This window comes from Dictyostelium purpureum (assembly GCF_000190715.1).
Source record: "Dictyostelium purpureum unplaced genomic scaffold DICPUscaffold_498, whole genome shotgun sequence".
In the NCBI taxonomy this organism is placed as follows: domain Eukaryota; phylum Evosea; class Eumycetozoa; order Dictyosteliales; family Dictyosteliaceae; genus Dictyostelium; species Dictyostelium purpureum.
The window spans coordinates 1-19,164 of record NW_003519832.1 but is presented as its reverse complement, the minus strand read 5'-3'; the positions used below and the strand labels follow the sequence as shown (position 1 = coordinate 19,164).

General features: G+C 23.9%; 7 protein-coding genes across 7 annotated transcripts; 3 read left to right on the top strand and 4 right to left on the bottom strand.

Moving 5' to 3' along the window:
* Positions 1-2,551: 2,551 nt before the first annotated feature.
* Positions 2,552-3,877, top strand: DICPUDRAFT_84563 (uncharacterized protein; the record flags this gene model as incomplete). The annotated part of the gene is made up of 1 exon (XM_003294011.1): positions 2,552-3,877. One exon carries the CDS (start codon positions 2,552-2,554, stop codon positions 3,875-3,877), a length of 1,326 nt encoding a protein of 441 aa, XP_003294059.1.
* A 127-nt stretch (positions 3,878-4,004) lies between these two features.
* On the bottom strand, positions 4,005-4,658 carry DICPUDRAFT_42899 (uncharacterized protein; the record flags this gene model as incomplete). Its single annotated transcript, XM_003294008.1, has 1 exon — positions 4,005-4,658. A coding segment is annotated over one exon (654 nt), but the record flags the coding sequence as incomplete, so codon positions are not given.
* A 1,673-nt stretch (positions 4,659-6,331) lies between these two features.
* DICPUDRAFT_42895 (uncharacterized protein) lies at positions 6,332-6,991 on the bottom strand (the record flags this gene model as incomplete). Its single annotated transcript, XM_003294007.1, has 2 exons — positions 6,332-6,495; positions 6,547-6,991. Coding segments are annotated over 2 exons (609 nt in total), but the record flags the coding sequence as incomplete, so codon positions are not given.
* A 4,010-nt stretch (positions 6,992-11,001) lies between these two features.
* DICPUDRAFT_84561 (uncharacterized protein) lies at positions 11,002-11,376 on the top strand (the record flags this gene model as incomplete). Its single annotated transcript, XM_003294010.1, has 1 exon — positions 11,002-11,376. The coding sequence occupies one exon, from the start codon at positions 11,002-11,004 to the stop codon at positions 11,374-11,376; it is 375 nt and encodes a 124-aa protein (XP_003294058.1).
* Positions 11,377-11,797: 421 nt separating this feature from the next.
* Positions 11,798-13,618, top strand: DICPUDRAFT_42897 (uncharacterized protein; the record flags this gene model as incomplete). Its single annotated transcript, XM_003294009.1, has 1 exon — positions 11,798-13,618. One exon carries the CDS (start codon positions 11,798-11,800, stop codon positions 13,616-13,618), a length of 1,821 nt encoding a protein of 606 aa, XP_003294057.1.
* Positions 13,619-13,669: 51 nt separating this feature from the next.
* DICPUDRAFT_51289 (uncharacterized protein) lies at positions 13,670-15,189 on the bottom strand. The gene is made up of 3 exons (XM_003294006.1): positions 15,160-15,189; positions 14,756-15,083; positions 13,670-14,687 (listed from the first exon to the last, which is right to left on the bottom strand). The coding sequence occupies exons 1-3, from the start codon at positions 15,160-15,162 to the stop codon at positions 13,693-13,695; spliced, it is 1,326 nt and encodes a 441-aa protein (XP_003294054.1). The 5' UTR covers positions 15,163-15,189; the 3' UTR covers positions 13,670-13,692.
* A 1,031-nt stretch (positions 15,190-16,220) lies between these two features.
* On the bottom strand, positions 16,221-18,140 carry DICPUDRAFT_58815 (natural resistance-associated macrophage protein; the record flags this gene model as incomplete). Its single annotated transcript, XM_003294005.1, has 2 exons — positions 17,711-18,140; positions 16,221-17,636 (listed from the first exon to the last, which is right to left on the bottom strand). The coding sequence occupies exons 1-2, from the start codon at positions 17,894-17,896 to the stop codon at positions 16,221-16,223; spliced, it is 1,602 nt and encodes a 533-aa protein (XP_003294053.1). The 5' UTR covers positions 17,897-18,140.
* Positions 18,141-19,164: the final 1,024 nt, after the last annotated feature.

The window sequence follows — 19,164 nt, the reverse complement described above, 5'->3', positions numbered from 1 at the left end:
TTAGATTTAATTTCAAAAATTTTTTTTACTACTAAAATACTAAATCTTTTATAAAAAAAGTAAATTAATTTATTTTATACTTTTAAATAAATTTAATATTTATATTTTTTATAAATATAGTTATTCTATTCTAATATTTAAATGCTATCTTTTTTTGTTCTAGTATCTTCTTTTTCTTATTGTTGTTGTTATTTTATAGTTATTGTTGTGTTATTTTGTTTATTTTTAAAAATATATGATTTTTTTTTGGGGTCTTTAAATATTTTTTTTTTTTTTTTTTTTTCTTGTTTAGATAAAAGAATAGTAATAGTAGTAAAAAATAATAATAGTTTAAAAAGAAGGTTTTAATTGGGGGAATTGTATTTCTTCCTATATGTTTTAATTATTTTATAAAAGTGAGATTATGAATGAAAGAGTGAGTGAGTGATAGATTTAAAAATGAGAAAAGAGTTATAAACCATTGGTTAAACCAATAAAAACAATTTATGAGAAAGTTTTTTTTTTATGCTAAATAATTTACTGACAATTAATAATAATGGTTGTATATTTTAAAAGTTGAGTGAAATAATTCGAATGGTATTATTAAATAAATGTTATTAAAAATATTTATATTATAAAATTTGTATTTAAGATTTATTATTAATACTCTTTTTTTTTTTTTGTTATATAAATATTTTTTTTTTAATAGTTTATAAAACATTGATTTTATAATAAATGAAAAATTTATACATTAATGTCACACACAACTATATTAAAGCAAAGAAAATATCCATATATCCTCATTAAATATTAAATTTCAGCTATTATCTATAGTCACAAATAAATTAATTAATGTTGGTGGCTACACTGTTATGATTATTGATAAGATATTATAGATTTTTGTTGTGGTAATAGTATAGTAGGGTGGCTTTAATAGGGGGTCTACAATAGCATTCTTACATTACAATTAATTACAAATTACAATTTTTTTTATAGTTTCCTTTTTTGTTTCAATTAATTAAATTTTTTAAATAATATATAGTTTATTTTTTATGATATATTATCAATTATTAATTTATTTTATAAAGTATGAATAAAATAAGATTAATGGAGCTTTAAAAAAAAATTATTAAAAAAATTGAAAATAAAAAATTATAAAAATAAAAAAAAAAACTAAAATATATAATTAGTTAAAAAGAAGAAAAGATACAGAGAGATATAAGAGGGAGAAATAATAAGAGATTTTTTTTTTTTTTAAATTTATAAATTTTAAAAGATAAACAATAAAAAAAAAAAAAAATCTTTCAAACTTTTTTATTTATAAAAATATATTTTTTTATTTTTTTTAGTTTTTTATATTTTTTATTTTTTTAGTTTTTTTATTTATTTATTTTTTTATTTATTTTTTTGTGGGTTTTTTTTGAATTGAAAATAAAAATAATTGTATAGATCTACAGTTTACCAAAAAGAGGTTTGTATAAAGATTAGATAAAAGTGATTGATTTTAAACATTCCCCCAAAAAAAAAAAAATTTATTTTAAATTTTATGGGCATTATTTTTATATATATTTATCTTTCCTAAATAATAAAATTAAAAACAATACAATAAAATGATAGTTGTTTTAAACATTTCCTATCTATATAGTTATTTTAAACAAAGTTTAAATAATATTGAATTTAAAATCGTTTCAAAATAAAACATAAAAAAAAAAAAAAAAAAAGAAATAAAAGAAATAAAAGAAATTAAAAAAATTAAAGAAATCAAGATAATCAATATTTCCATGGATATTGAAAACAATATTGTTTGGGGCACATGGGTTATACAAAGGTTTAGATAAAGAGTTTCACCAAGTTCTATAAAAAATAGTCCTCTTAAAATAAATAAAAAAAAAGTAAAAATATTTTTTTTTTACACTTTATCTAAAGATAATAAATAAAAACAATTAATTATTTTTTTTCTTTATATGTTAAGAAATAATAATTCCATTTTTTTATTTATTTATTTTTATGTTAAATAATATGGATAACCCATTTTTAATCTTTGACATCTTTATTTTTTGGTTAATAAAGTTAAAAAAATAATAATACTATATAAACTTATTAACTAAACTATTTCACCATAAACTTCAAAGATTTTGTACAAAAAATAGCAGATTGAACTATTCTAAAATAGGTAAATTATATATTTCTAAAAAAAAATACCTTATCTTTAGATAAAAAAAATAGTCATCCTATATTAATTTCAATAAAGGTTATAAAAAAGATAGTTTAATACATCATATATAATAAGTAAATGTAGAAATTATTAATGAAATTTCTTTTTAAATTAAAAGAAAAATAATTGAGGGCTTAAAAGTATTAAACATTGAATTTTATATGTAGAAAAAAATTTATATTTGTGTTAAAATTTATATTTAAGGTAACTTTTTATTTTAAAATTTATATAAAATTATATTTTACTGTTTCATAACCTCTAGTTTTGTAAAAAAAGTTTTTATTTTTAATAATATAGTTTTGTGAGAAATTTATAAATATTTAAATCAACTTTTTGTATTTTTAGTTTAATGTTAAAATGGGTAGTAATGATAATAAAATTTTTGATTCGATTATAATCGGAGGGGGTATAGCAGGAAGTTTGTGTGCTTTAAAGATTTCAAATAATAAAAAAGTTTTACTTTTAGAAAAAGAGGGGGAAATATTACCTAAAAGTGGATCTTCCTATAGTGGGTGTTATAAGATTCACACCGGTTTGCATTTCTTAAAAGATTTAGAAACCGCTAAGCTTTGTCTTTATAAAGGTATTCAATTTGTTAAAGAATTTTCTTTATTTTTATTGGGTGGTAAAGATGGTTATCATTTAAAAAAGTCAAGATTTTTTTTAATGTCAAATTCTGCTGTTACTATTGAGGAGGCAGTGAACAATACCAATTCATTGGTACAGTATTATAAGGAATTGGTTTGTAGTGATCCATCAAATAAAGTATTGGGAGAAGTTAATGGTTTTATAAAAATAATCCCAAAGAGCCAATATATGCATTATATTGCTGAAGAAATTCCTTTTATAAATGAAAATGAACAATTAGTTAATGCAAAGGTATCATTATGTTTTGAATACAGCGAATTTATATTAGATTTTGAAAAATTAAAAAAAAGTATTATAGACCAAATTCAAACTTCAGAAAATATAATTTTAAAACTAAATTATAATGTTGATACAATAAAAAATATTCAAGAAAATAATAACTATTTAGTTTGTTCCGATAAAGATTGTTCTAGTTTTATAGGAAAGTCGATTATAAATTGTTCTTTTGAAAGTATTGAAATGTTGGATAAACAAATTTTTTCAATCGAAAATAGTAATAATTGTTTTCTTAGAATTAAGTGTGGGATAGTAATACAGATACCCGATACCATGAAAGAGTGGATGTCAAGTTTTTTGTTTGGAATAGGACCTTTTTGTGGGTTTTTAGTTAATCAAGATAATAAGGTTGTATTAGTTAGTGAAAGATCGAGTAATATTGGTTTTTTTAGTCCTAATGAACCAATACCAAATGATATAAAAGATTCTATTAATAATTGTAATCTTTCAAATAAATATGGTATGGATTTAGCAAACTCTATTTTAAAAGAATGTGCTGAGTATATTAAAGAACCTTATAGATCTGATATACTTAAATCTGAAATTTTAGAATTAAAGAAAGGATATGTTAAAATCTATCAAGAAAACTATACAAAGAAATCTTTATATAATGTAAACTCTGGAGTTCATAAAAGATTAGAGGAAATTAAAATCAGAAAAGAAAATTATTATTCAAATTGTTCAACCAAAATGACTTATAGTTTAGATGATTCAAATACTGTTGTAAATTATATAAATGGATATTTAAAAAATAACTAATCCATTTTAAAAATTAATAAATAATAAAGTTTTGTTTTTATAATTTTAATTTGAAATTAGCTTTTTTTTTAATTTAAAAAAAAAACTAAAATAATTTTATTATTATTTTATTATTGTTTATTATGAATTAAAACTCTTCTAATTCATAAGATTTATAATATGTATAATATATAAATAAATATTTTATATGTAATAAGAAAATTTTAACTTTAATAAACCTAGTATTATTCATAATAGATTTAATTAAAATTAAAAGTATTAAAAGCAAGAAAAAGAAGCCAACAATTATGCCAATAATAAATCTAAGAGTTTTTTCTATTTCTTTTTGTTTGAGGAAAGAACAAACTGATTGATCAGAAGAGCTAGGGTCATTATAATCAACCAAAACACTGAAGGTGGGATCGATGGTAATGGTTTCTCGAAATTGTGGGAGCATAATTGAAATGTATGAGTGGGTTTTGGTTGGGCTACAGTTTAATTCTGGGAGTGATGAACCAGATATAGCATCGTTTGAAAATCTATTTAATACTGGGACTGTTTCATCATAATCTTTAACTCCTCTTTGCACAAATGATCCATAGAGACTTTTATCATCAACCTGAAGTTTTAAAAAGTTTAAATTCTCTGTTGTAGTATTACCTTTGGATAGCATTGAGCATTTCTTTGTCGAGTTGCTTAACGATTCGATTGATGCCATCATAATTACCTCTAATGTTGATAAGGGATTTGCAAAAGAATAGTTTGTAATTTTAATTGTATATTTAATAGATGATGGGTCTATTGAAACTTTTTGTTCAGCAAATTCAATTTCTTCGGAATTATCGTACCATTGTAATGTTGCATTTATATTGGTTTCAACATTTTTGTTAGTTGTAACATTAATTGAGTAAAGGAATGTTGAAGAGTTAATTTGTTCAAATACCCATTTTGTTTGATTTAATGAATGAACTTTAATGGTTTCTCCTTGAATGTTACTCTCTCTAAGTTCTAAAATTGAAATCTGAGTCAAAATACTTTGAATTAATGAACTGGTATTTGGGAATGAAAAGCTTGGTTTTAATTCTGTTGGTGGGGGTTGGGTAATATTGGTAATAACTTTAGCTTCACAATCTAAACCAACATAAAGATCATAGCATATACAGCCAAAAATGGAGCAGAAGCCCCTTTCCGGTGCACCACAAGTACTAGGGCATTCTTGTGGTGGATTTACTGGCAAGTCTGGAGCAAGAAGAAAATCAACAATATCAGTAGGTGTAAAAACGATATTGTTTGAAGCTAAACCACTAAGACCATCTACAGATACTGAGTATTGATCACCCAAAGTAGGCTGAAAACCTATTATTTCTACTACTGTGTCATATGAGTTTTGTGAGTTTGGATAATAGTTTTTTGACTCTAAAATACTGTTGGATGTCGATAATGTTTTTCTATTTGTAGTTGATAGGTCTTTGGTATCACTCTCTTCATATTGATTTATGCTTGCAGGTGTTGGTGGCAAATTATTACTTGAACTATTATCAGTAATTTTGGTAATTGTAACAAAATTTAATTTCTTTAAGCCACGACCAAATAGATAAAGTTTACCATTTGTATATTGGGTATCCCTTATAATAATTTGAGAATTTTCCGCAGGTAAAGATTGTATAATATTTATTATTGATGAATAGCCTAAATTTTGAAGGTCTTGTGATGAATAACCACTCCAACGTCCAGCCTAGGAATATGAATAAAAATTATTAATATTTTTTTTTTTTTTTATAATAATATATAACTTACATTGTTTATAATACCATAAATTGAAACCAAAATTGGATTGGGAAATCCAAAACCCACTGGTAACTCTGTAAAAAATGAATAGAAGAAATTGGTTTGATTGGTCGATGATAATAGTTTTCCTTTGATTTTGATATTACCAAAATCATCATTAATTAAATATAATATTGGGTTTTGATTTTTTTTAATTCCAGATAAATCATAAACTTCAATTGAAACATTTACCCATCTATATAGTGTACCAACGTCTATGGTTGTATTTGAAATATTAAAGTTTATTAATTTTGGTGATCCAAGATATGGTTCTGATGTTGGTGTTGTTGGTGTTGGTGTTGGTGTTGATGATGATGATGATGATGATGATGATGATGATGATGATGATGATGATGGTGATGGTGATAGTGATCCAGTGGCTGGTTCGGGTGTTTCGGTAACTTCTGGTGCCTCGGTTGGTTCTGGTGCTTCAATAGAGATTTTTGTTGAGGAATGAGATGTTGATTTACACCAATATTCCCACCAATTACAATCAGATGGATTAGGATGATCGGAATAGTTTACCAGTTCCTCTATGTTAAAATCTAAAGGTATATCGCAATCCAGTGATATCTTTAGTAAACTATAGTTTCCAATAAAATTTAAAATTGGTGTTGGAAAATCTTCAAGGTCATTGGAAGGGTCAGAAAAGTCAGAGATTTGTTTGTGTCTTGTGAATAAACCTTGAGTATCTTCTAAATAAACGTTCATAATTTCATATTCTTGAGAGGCACATCCCATTAAACCATATGAAATATCCATTGTTATTAAGTAATCCCCAACAAACCTGTCGCCGGAGATTTTCTTTACGACTATATAGGCCTCATCATTTTCATCGTCACCTTTGTAAGACCCCTCCGGACTAATTGTAAAATTGTAATATGAATGATCCAGATTGCCTCTAACTACTATAAAGCCATGCGACAACCCATTAGGAGTATCTTTAATTGTGATGTTCCACCCGAATTGAATAACCCTTTCATTATAGATAAACTTGGGAGGTATTTGAAAAAGAGATTCGAAAATTGGGCCAAAAAGATCAGCTTCGAGAGATGTGACATTTAGTTGTGATTCTGATGATAATTGGGTATTAAAAATAATGGTGCTTGCATCGTAATTTGGAATATAATATGAAATCGAACCTGGCATTAAATTTGCTGGGATTAAAACATTTCCACTCCAGTATCTACCATTACTTTTCCAATCTAGAAAAAAAATATCCAATCTTTCATATGGAAAATAGAATTTGAAAATTACTGGTATACTATCATGTTTACTTTTATCTGGATCTTTTAGTTGTAAATACATTGTATTATAGTACGCTTGATTAGTTGTGTCAATGTTATTAAACCTAAAACCAATATATTTGATATCATTAATATAAAAATCTATAAAAAATAATAAAGTAAAAATATTAATACTACTGCTTTTAAAAAGAAAAAAAGGGTGGCTAATAAACTTACCAGTGACTTTAGTTGTAACAAAATCAAGTTGAAGGAAAGGATCTATTGTCAAAATAGATAATCTTTGGATATTTAAAAACTTCTCTGTATTATCTCTAATTAGCATATAAAACAATGAGGTTGATAGACTCATTGGATAGCTTGGTCTAAATAAATATTCATAAGTTCCGTTCATAATTGTTCCACTAACTAAATCGAAATGATCTGTTGATACTTGAGAATATGTCAAAAAAATTGATTTAATACCTGAAACATCGTCTGATGCCCTAATTCTTAATAAAAATGTTCTATCGTATAAATTTATAAACTCTACACCATGTAATACTGGGGCCTCTCTGTCGGTTGCTAATAATAATAAATATTAATGCTCTATAATAACCAATTCCTGTAATATATATATATAAGTTATTTTTTACATACTATTTGTTTTTGGATAATTGTAACCAAATTTTTGGTCCATAAACCCAATGTAACCATAAATATTTCTATGTGGATTTTGGTATACTGATACAGAGTATGTGCAGTTTTTCGAGTTTCCTGAGATTAATCCAAAAGGAGCATCAATTAGACTTGGTGTTGTTGAAACTGAATATATTCTAAATAGACTTGGAAATGATGAAAAATCAGTTAATTTAACATTTAATTGAATTAAAGAGTTTGAGCTATTTAAATCACTCCAAAAACCATAAGTTGAATTAAAATAATAAACTAAAAGAAATAATTATTAATAAAATTGAACTATTATATTTATATAAAATAATAGAAGCTTACCATAGAAATCGTATTTATAATATCTTTCTTTAATATTTTGCATAAAGGTATAATTTAATTGAAAATTAAAAGAAAAACTAGCACTATATGGCCATCGTTCATCATTTGAAAGATACGGAAATGAATTTGAAGCTGGGTCATATAAAGGGGTTAAGTATGTTGTTATACCATTTTTATGTGAGACTGGTAATAATCTTCTTGATAAAACCATATAATCAGATGGATAATACACTCCAAATATTTTGTGAATAGTAGTAGGTTTGGCTCTAAATTCAAACTGTACAAAAGGAGTTGTATAAACTGCTGGGAATTTAAATGGTGTTGTTAAATTTAACTCGGGATAAAATTTTAATTTTAAATCTTGAACTGTATTATTTAAATCTAATATAGGTGTTTTAAATTAGAAACTATTTATATTATTATATAATGATTATTTAACTTACAAGGATATGGAGTTGGAATCCTAATTTGATATCTTGTTTCGTTGGCAAAATAAATATCAAATAACCAATCTTCATAAAATGGACTTGATATACCTGATAAACTAGCTACAAAATAATTTTGATAATAGGGTTTGAGAGATACCACATAGTTGCCCTTCACAACAAAACCAAAAAGTTTTGATAGGGTATTATTAAAGCCATCAATCCTCATCATTACTTTTAATGAATCTGGATCCCTATAAAAAGGAGCCCAGTAATCTGAAGGATAATTTGAAAGGCCAATTACCGTATATTTTAAACCATTTGGATCTATGGCTGTGTATAAAAAAATAATTAATATTCAAATTAATAATTCAAATAATAATAATAATAATAATATTTACCATCACACCTAAATTCTAAAATTACTCTAATCAGTTCACCAGATTCTATTTCGATTTGTAAAATTAAATCATAGCTTCCATAACCCACTATATCATTTTCTAAATTTACACTGTAGTATGATACATTTTTTTCTTGAATATCTCTCCTTATAGTTGTATTTACATTTATTTTTGTAAAAGTATCTCTATATCGTATTGCAGTTTGTTCGACATCTGATATTTTGTATAACGTATTTGATATTAAAAGAGTCCAATCATAAGTCCCGCAATAATCTGAAGTTGAATCTAGTGGATATTGATTTTGTGATTTTGTTTGTAGTTGTCTTACTGTTGTATTTGTTTTTGTTTCTTTATTTATTATGAAATTTGGTGTTTTATATACATTTTCTGCATTGATAATAATAGTTGGTAAATCTTCTAAAACCAATGTAGAATTAAAATTATCTTGTGTGTGTGATGAGTCTATTCCTATATCACTGGATACCGTTATACCGACATTAAATAATAATAAAATTATTAATGATAACAATTTTACAATATAATTATTTTTTTTCATTTTTTTTTTTTAATTTTTATTTTTTAATTTTAAAAAACATATATTTGTTATAAAAACAAATATATATAACTGTAATAAATAAATACTTATAAATTAATAACTATTTTATAAAAGAGTGTTATACAAAAAATAAAACCATAAAAAAAAAAACAAAAAAATAAAGAAAATTATTAACAAATATATAAAAGGAATAAAAAAATTATTACTATATTTATTCTTTTTTTTTTTTTTTTAATTAAAAAAATAGCTATTATTATAATATTTGTTTAAATAGCACATGTGTATTTGTAAAGGGTATTATCCTCCTATTTTAATAATAAAAATAAAAGAATTCATTGATTATACACGAAAAAAAATTGAAAAAAAAAAAAAATAAAAATAAAATAAAAAAAATAAAAAAAATAAAAAAAAAAAAAATCATTTTTCATGAGCCACAAAATGGGTATATTCAAAATTAGTTTTTATATAAAAAATAATAATTAAATTTACTTACAAAATTCTAAAGGTGCTCTAGGTCTTCGTTTCTTACTTTTAAAAGTAAAACATTTTTTTTTTCTTTTAATATAAAATGATTTAATTTTGTTTATTGGTATTTGAAACGGTTCATTGAAAGTGTGATTTGATATCATTGTTTTCTAGATTATTAATATGTTCATATTTAGATTTGTTTGTTTGTGCTAAAGCACAACAGACGAAGAACCAATAGACTCTCCAAGAAAACAATAGTAGTAACAAAAATAAAGACCAAAGTGTCTAAAGTTATTAAAAGAGAATTTGAACAGAAACATAAATATTCAAATCAAAAGATTCATCACAAAGCAGAGGCAAGAGTCAAATTTTAAAAAATTAATAGAGGCTTTTGTTATTAAAAAATAGGTAGTTCCCAATATAACTATCTATTGCACTTAGAAAAATTAAAAATTATTTCTTCTTGAAAGGAATATATTATAATAGGTAAATATAAAATTAATAAATAAATAATTTAATAATATTAATATAATTTTTTTTTATATTATCATTATTAATTGGTGTTGGTGCAGGAGGTTTCTCTCATAACTCACCAGGTGCTCCTACTTCCTACTCCACCAAAAGAATCGCCAATTTAGTTAAATCAATTGGTTTTGTTTTTTTATTACGTATTCCCAATTTTTTAATAGACAAGCAAAATATATTAAATTGTGTCCGATTTTTTTTATTTATTTTTATTTTTTAGTTGTGTGGTGGTAGATATTTTTTACCCACTCCGCATTTTTAACCCATATTTTTTATTTTCAAAATTCAAAGGTATATAATAATTTTCAAAGAATCATTTAAATTAAATATCTATTTATTTCTAAATAATAATAATAATAATATAAAATATAAAAGGAAATCAAAAATAATAGAAATGATTTTATTTTGGTTCCAAATGTGCTATAATTGTAATTCAAGATGATTTTTTTTTTTAAAATTATTTTACAATTTTTTATTTTTTTAAAATCACCACTTTTCTCATTTTTTTTTTTACTTTTTTTATTATTTTCTCCCATGGTATCACAGTATTTTTACAAATATTTTATTTTATTTTTGTTTTCACAATAAATTTTTTAAATATATTTTTCCTTACTTTTTTTTTATTTTTTATTTTATTTTATAATACTTATTATTTATAACCTTTATTTTTTATTTATTAATTTTTTTTTTTTTATTCAATTTTTAAAAAATGGACAGTGTTCCATGGAACTATATTATTATATCAGTCAGTAGCATTATAGGGTGTGTTATTATATATGTTTTAGTTTCATTTTTAATTAAAAAACATACAAATAAAAAGAATCAAGTGATACATTCTATTAACAGCGATGAATATATACCAATAAACAATAAATTATTATTTTCAGCAGACCAAAAGCAACAACAAATAAAACCTCAAATGTATTCATATTGCCAACATACAAATCCCCAAGATACAGTTTCACCACCCCCTTTACTAGCAGTGAATGGTTCAAGTACTTTATACCCAAATCTATATTTTTATCAGAACAATGAAATAAATAAAAATAATCCAAGTCATCTCAGTGGTTATTATAATTATTAGAAAAAAAAAAAAAATTACTCTCTAAAGAATGTATCATTATCAATCCAACACCTCAAAAACAACAATAAAAAATATGTATATTAGAAAAAAAATTAAATAAAATTCTGTATAATTTAAACAATAAAACACTCTTTTATTTATAAATAAATTTTATTTTATTGATATTTGTATTATTTAAAAATTTAAAAAAAGTCAAAAGTATTGGGGGTAAATAATTTTATACTTTTTTAAAAAAAATTAGCGAGTGCAAGTATCTTTAAGAAATTATCTACAGATAAAATAATTAAAAATACTTTGATAAATAATATTTTTATTTTTATTATAAATAAATGAAAATATTTCATACTTTCATTTTTATAAAAAAATATATAAAGTAAATTTTTTTTTTTTTATTAAAGTATATAAAATTTTAATCTAAAAAATGAGGATTTTAATTTTTCTTATTCTATTAATTTTTATAAAATTAATTCAATCAAACCCTTTGGCTCAAAATGATGCAATTTTATCAAATGGAAATGATAGTGTTTTAATTGCGCAAACACATGTTATACCAGTAAGTGGTAAAAAATGGGTAATTAATAATGTTAACTATGAATTAAAAATAGTTCCAAATAGAGATTCTCTAATTTTAGCAAAGTTCAATAACCAAAATGATACCTATATTATTAATGTTTACAATGGCAATAATCTTTTGGGATCTCTTGAAATGAAACCACCAAGTCAACTACCACCAACTGAAGATAATGGACCAAAATATTCAACAGAGCATCATAATATTTTAATCCCAGGCAATTGGATAAAAAAAAATATGAAAATTCAATTTGAAAATAAATCAAAAGCAAAATCAGATATGGTAACACCAAATATGGGCCAAGAGAGGGAAATGCTACTTTGGACTCTTCCTGCTTATTTTTTTGGTGCTAATGATTCAAATACCCAACCTTTTTCAAATGTTAAACAAGTTGACCAACCAATTATTGATGAATTAATTCAAAAATGGGCAGTTAGTGGTTTAAAATCTAAAAACCATCCATTAGGTAAAATAGATTGGCCTTACCTTATCATGCCCCCACGTTCATATGAAGGTAAAACATACCGTTCAATGAAAATTACTAATTCTGATATGAAATCTGATGGCTATGCCATTATGAATTTAGTTGTTGATTTATTAGGAGGAATAAGAAAAGCATTTGGAGAAAGCTCATCATCAATTCAAATATATACTCCACTTCTTCATCTTGGTGCAAATGGAAAATATGCTGATCCATGGGGAGGTTTAGGAGCTGTTGGAGGAAGTGTTGGTACCGGAGATTATACTTATAGAGGTATATTTATTCATGAACAAGGTCATTGTTTTGGAATGCCACATGCCGAGGAAGCCTATAATAATAAAAAATACCCTTATGTTCGTGGTAGTTTAAAAGGAAGTGAGTGGGCTTTTGATACAAATCATAACGAATTCATATCGATTTATATTCCAAAAACTGCAGAAGCTTACCCAAACTGCAAACAGAATTCTTTGTTGTCTGATGATGGTAAATATTGTATTAAACAATCTGTTATGCAAAGTGGTGCTGGTGACCAATCAAGCAAATATAGATTTTCTATATTTTCAGATTTCGAAATGACTACAATTCAAAAGTATTTTGAAAACGCCATTAACTATGACGGAAATACAGGTAAGTATAACAAATGGAATACTACATCGGAAGAGTACTATGAATACAAACCTGTAACTAAAAGCGATGGTTTATTTGGTAACGTCGATGAGGGTACTCCAATTGAGAGAGATGTAGATGTTTATACCATTGTATATACATACAGTGTAGTAGGTCCAAATGAATTAAATCAATTTTATCCAATAATAAAATCAAAAGGAAATTTAATTAGATACATTGATCCAACAAATAAAACTGATGTATATGATATTATACCATTTACAGATCGTCCAGTCCACAGCTATTGTTACGGAGAAGGTTGTGACTATACACTAAGAGTTACATACGCAGATGGTTCAAAAAAACATATATTAATTTCTCAAGGTACTCGTAAATGGGGTTATGCTAATAAAAATGTTTATAAAGACAATCTAAATAACCCATTTAGCGGTGATAGTTTTATAACAGGCGTTTACAATGTTAAAGCTGATAAACCATTATCAAAGGTTGAACTACTTGATACACCAATGGGTTGGAATGGTGTTCCAGATAATGCTAAAGTATTGGCATCAAGAAATTTATAAAAAAAAAATAATAAAATTAATTAATTTCTTTTTATAAAACATTTTATTTTTAAATAAATAATAGTTTATATTTTCTAATCTAGTTTATTGTTTAAAATTTTTTGTGATGATTTTAAATAGCTTTTAAAAATATTAGATGTATAAATTTTCTTGAAAATAATATATACGGATGAGGTGAAATAAAATAGTCTGAATATATGTATAATTGGGTGAGATGAAGCTTGAGATACCAGAGTGTATATTATAAATACCCAGAGCCTAATAGTTTCCAATAGAGCCGCATACCATTTCCCATCGAACATAGCGCCAAATGAAGTTAAGCTAACATAGAGAAAAGCAAAAGATAGAGTAACATTTGTAGCACCAACTTGATTTTCGAAACTGTCACGAATTATTAATGCAAAGAAAGAGATGAACATGTAGTGGATAAATAAATATACATTTAAATCTGTTGATAAAGATTTTGGTATTCTTTCTTGCTCATCCTTGTCCGTTGGAATTGGGAGTGTTGAAAGATCCCCTAAACGACCTGTACCTTTTTGCCAACCTGGCCCACAAAGAAAAACTTTGATTTTATCAATCCAGTTAGTATATAGTTTTGTATGCTGATACATTTCATACCACTTATGTATTTGAATCCATGTTGGATCATTTGAATTTAAAGGGTATACCAAACCATAATAAACCTTTTCTTCCTCTGGCTCGAATGTCTTAAATATACGGTCCCATATAATCAAAGTACCACCATAATTCTTATCTAAATATTTTGGATTACGACCATGATGAACACGATGATGAGATGGTGTATTTAAAATGAACTCTATTGGCCATGGTAATTTATCTATCAATTGTGTGTGGATCCAAAACTGATTAATTGTATTGAATTGCTTATGAAATACATACATGCCTGGTGGTGTAAATAATCCAATTGGTAAGAAGAAAATCCATGAAATATATATTTGTAATACATTTTGTCTAAGTGCTGTTGTTAAATTATATTTTTCTGAAGAGTGATGTGTAACATGTGTTGCCCAAAATGCATTAACTTCGTGTGCTAATCTATGAAACCCTAAAAAAAATAGTTTTAATTATATATTATATATTACTGATAAAACTATAGTATATAAATATATTTACAATAATAACCAAAATCTACAGTTATAAAACAAAATATCCATGCTAAAACTGAATACTCGCTGACATCTACTATCCTATAATTTCTATAAATATAAACCACGCCATAAAATTCAATCGCTGACATAATAGCAAAGGGTACTATCCTCTCTAAAACTATTGTCGAAAGTCCCCCACCCATCGAAGTTAAAGAATCCCCCAATCCAAAATAATTTTTTTTCTTTTTAAAAAAAACATTTATTATTAATTCCACCAGCATACATATTATAAAAAATGGAATAAAATCTGCTACATAATCATGAAATGTTTCACCATAAACTTCGAATTCCACCTACAATATTATTTTTTATTTTTTTTTATTAAATTAATAATTAATTTAATATATATATTTTGAAATTCTACATTACCATTTTTTTTATTTTTTGTTATTTATTTTCTCGAAATATAAAATAAATTAATTAAAAATCAGAGCGGATTTTAAATTAAATTTTTTAAAAAAAAAAAAAAATATAAAATAAAAAATAATAATTTATTTTTGTGAGTTATTTGTATGGAAATTATCACCAGTATTCTATTGTTGTTTTGAAATTAAAAGAATAAATAATTTATCATTATTTGGGGTTGTAATTGGTGGTATTTTTTAATTTAAAAATTAAAAAAAAAAATAAAAAAAAATAAAATTTTTTTGGTTATCATAAAATTAAAAAAAAATTAAATTTTAGATATTTTTGAACAAATAATAAAAAAAAGATAATAATAATTATTAAAATAGAAAATCAAATAATAATATAATAACAAATTGCTAAATATATAACAATGATAAATAGTAAAATACTAATTTAATTTATAGATATTTATTATAAAATTAAATTCTTTGTTTAGTTAAAATCTTTTTTTTTTTTAGTATTATACACTAGAAAGGATTTATTCATAAGTATGCATCCTTTTTTAAATTTTAAAAGCAATTAAAAAAAAAAAATTTTATTTTGAATATATTTTTAATTTTCAAATTTCCGTTAAACACTACCAATTCAAAGATAGTCACAAATATCTGATTAAAAGCAAACCCTCTAAATAATCAGAGTTGTAAGTATTAATAATACCAATTTATAATAAAAAGTTTTTTTTTTATAAAATCATCCTTTGTCGCATTTTTAGAAAAAGAATTGATCTAGAAGAATAAAATTATAATAAACATAAACAATTTAAAATTATTAAATATCTAAATACAACATTTAAATAAATCTAATGTGTATTCTTTTGCTTTATTTTTTTTTTTTTTTTTTTTTTTTTTTTTAATATTTGTTATAATAAAATAAATCATTATAAAATATATTAAATTGAATAAATATGAGTGTATTTTCTTAATCATTATGGTGATAATTAAAAAATTAATTTAATTATTTAATTACTTATTTTTGATATTTGATTATTAGTATTATTATTATTATTATTGATTGTTGATTAATTAATTAATATCATTTTCTGATAAAGTTTTATAGTTATTTGATTTACCAAATATATTTTTGATTTTATGATAGATTTTAATATATGTTTCTGTACCAAATGATAAATAAAAGATGAAAGCGAAATAGAAAAAGAAAGAGATGGTAATTATTGAAATCATCCATGGAGCCTCTGAGATATCGATTGAAAAAACTACAACCAAATAAATATTGATACCAATGATAACCAATGATAAGAAACGGACGAAAATATTATTGAGCCAATGATTTTTAAAAGCTTTACCCATAATTTTTTCATTTGAAGTGAATAATAAAACTGGAACAACGGCAAATGGTAATTGAATACTTTGTAAAACATTTAACCATTGATCGACTGCATCTAAATGGTTTTCAGATAAAATGGCGACGACCATAGCTGGTGCGATGGCAGTTAATCTAGTGATCATTAATCTCTTCCATGGAGCAAGTTTAAGTTTAACGAAACCCTCCATTACGAATTGACCAGAATAGGTACCTGTCATTGTACTACATTGACCTGCTGCAAATAAACCAATGGCCCAAATATATTTAGCTACTTTACCATACTCTTTCATTAAAAAGTCTGCGGCTGATGATAAACCAATGTCATCTGTAAAGCCATTGCCAAAGTAACCCTTTGCAAAAACAGCAACCAAGAAAAGATTAATAATAAATGAAATTGCTAAAGCCAAAGCAGATTCAATTGCGTTATATTTGATTGCGATTTTAACTTGATTTTCGCTGCTTCTATCGATCTTTCTTGATTGGACCAATGCAGAATGTAAATAGATGTTATGTGGCATAACTACAGCCCCTAAAATACCGACAGCTTGTGATATATGATTCTTTGATACCAATGGGACAAAGATACCCTTTATTACCTCAACTTGGTCTGGTTTACTGATGCAATATTCAACACCAAACGAGATGGCCATAATAGTGATGAGACTACAAAAGAATGCTTCTAACTTTCTAATACCATATTTTTCGAGGAATAAAAATGTAAATGTATCGGCAGCAGTGAATAAAACACCAGCCCATAATGGAATATGACCATTTGAAAGAATTTGTAAAGCAATGGCAGTACCAATAACCTCTTGAATATCACTACCAATAATAGCCAACTCTGTCATCAACCATAAACCAATTCTTGGTACGACTGGATAATGATCTCTGCAATGTTCTGCTAAATGTTTACCTGTTACTACGCCTAATCTAGAAGCCAACATTTGTAACCAAAATCCAATAACTGTTGACCATAATAAAACCCATAATAATTGATATCCAGCTGTTGCACCTGCTTGAATATCTGATTCTAAATTTCCTGGATCTAAATATGCTATACTCATTAAAAATCCTGGTCCTGTAAATGCCCATAATGTTCTAAAATTAATCCATTTCTGGAAATAAAAATAAAAAAATTTAATTAATAATTATGATATGATATGATACGATTATGATTAAAAATAATTACTGAATCAGGTTTATCAATATTGGGTACTTCAACTAAATAATTTTGATCTTTGTCTTGTAAGTCCTCAATTGGTATACCGCTCTGTATTAAAATTGGGTTTTCTGTATCGTCATTGTTGTTATTATTATTATTTTTATTACCACCTTTTAATGGTGTTGTTTCTTCGTTTTCAACTCTGGGTGACATATTATTTATATTATTTATATTATTTATATTATTTATACTATTGTTATTTTGAATATTATTATTATTATTATTATTATTATTTATTGTGTCTATTGAAACCTCTTCTTTAGGTTTATTAGAAACTTCACTTAATTCTATTATTTTTTTTTGTATATGTATAATTATAATGAAAAATCATTATAATTTTAAAGAAATTGTTTTAAAAAAGTTTAATAAAAAAAAAAAAGTAAAAATTAGTATATTTAAGATATCTATAAATATTTATTTAAACATTTAACAAAAGTAATTATATCCATTTATTTAATAAAAAAACCAAATATTTAAAAATAATTTTAAAATATAAAAAAATAATGAATTATTTATTTGTAATAAATTTTATTTTTTAATTTTTTTTTATTATTAAATTTTTTGAATATTTCTTTTGACATTTTATAATTATGATTATTTATTGGTTCTTTTTTTACTTTTTTATTCTTTTTTTTATTACTATTATTAACTATCACACTTTCTTCTTTTTATTATTTTTTAAATTAAATTTAACTTACTTTTTAATATATATTAAAACCGAGTTTAAAAAAAAGTGTGAGATGAAGACTCGAGTGATAAAAAAATTAAAAACAAAAAAATTAAAAAATAAAAATTAAATAATATTTTTTCCTTTTTTTTTTTTTTTTTTTTTTTTTTTTTTAATAGATGTAATATTAATGTTGGTTAATAATAAAGTATTTATATCCACAAAAAAAAAATAAAAAATAAAAATAAAAATTTTAGTTTAAAGAAAAAAAAAAATTAAAAAAAAAAATAAAAAAATAAATAAAAAAATAAAAAAAAAAAATAAAAAAAAAAAAATTATAATAAAATATTTACAATAGCTCTTTATTTAGAAACCCTGAGATTAAGATGGCCTTGGTTGAACGTATAACCCCAGTGTTTTTCTAAGAGTGAATGATATTGATAATATGAAAAAAATGATGATTTGGCGTTCCAATCACAATTTTAAAAAAAAGAAACTATTTTTTTAAAAAAAAAAAAAATGAAAAAAAAAAAAAAATTAATTAAATTGTTTTGGAATATTTGTTTTTCACAGTCAAAAAAATTATTTTTTATTTTGGAATCACATGATGCACAACACTTCGTAATCACTCCACTTTATAAAAAAACAAATCAATTGCAAATAATATAAAAAAAGAATTTTAAAGATGCAAAATATGGGACCCATCCTAACAAATATCTAATCCTTTTCATCCGCTAAAAAAGAGAGAATGAAC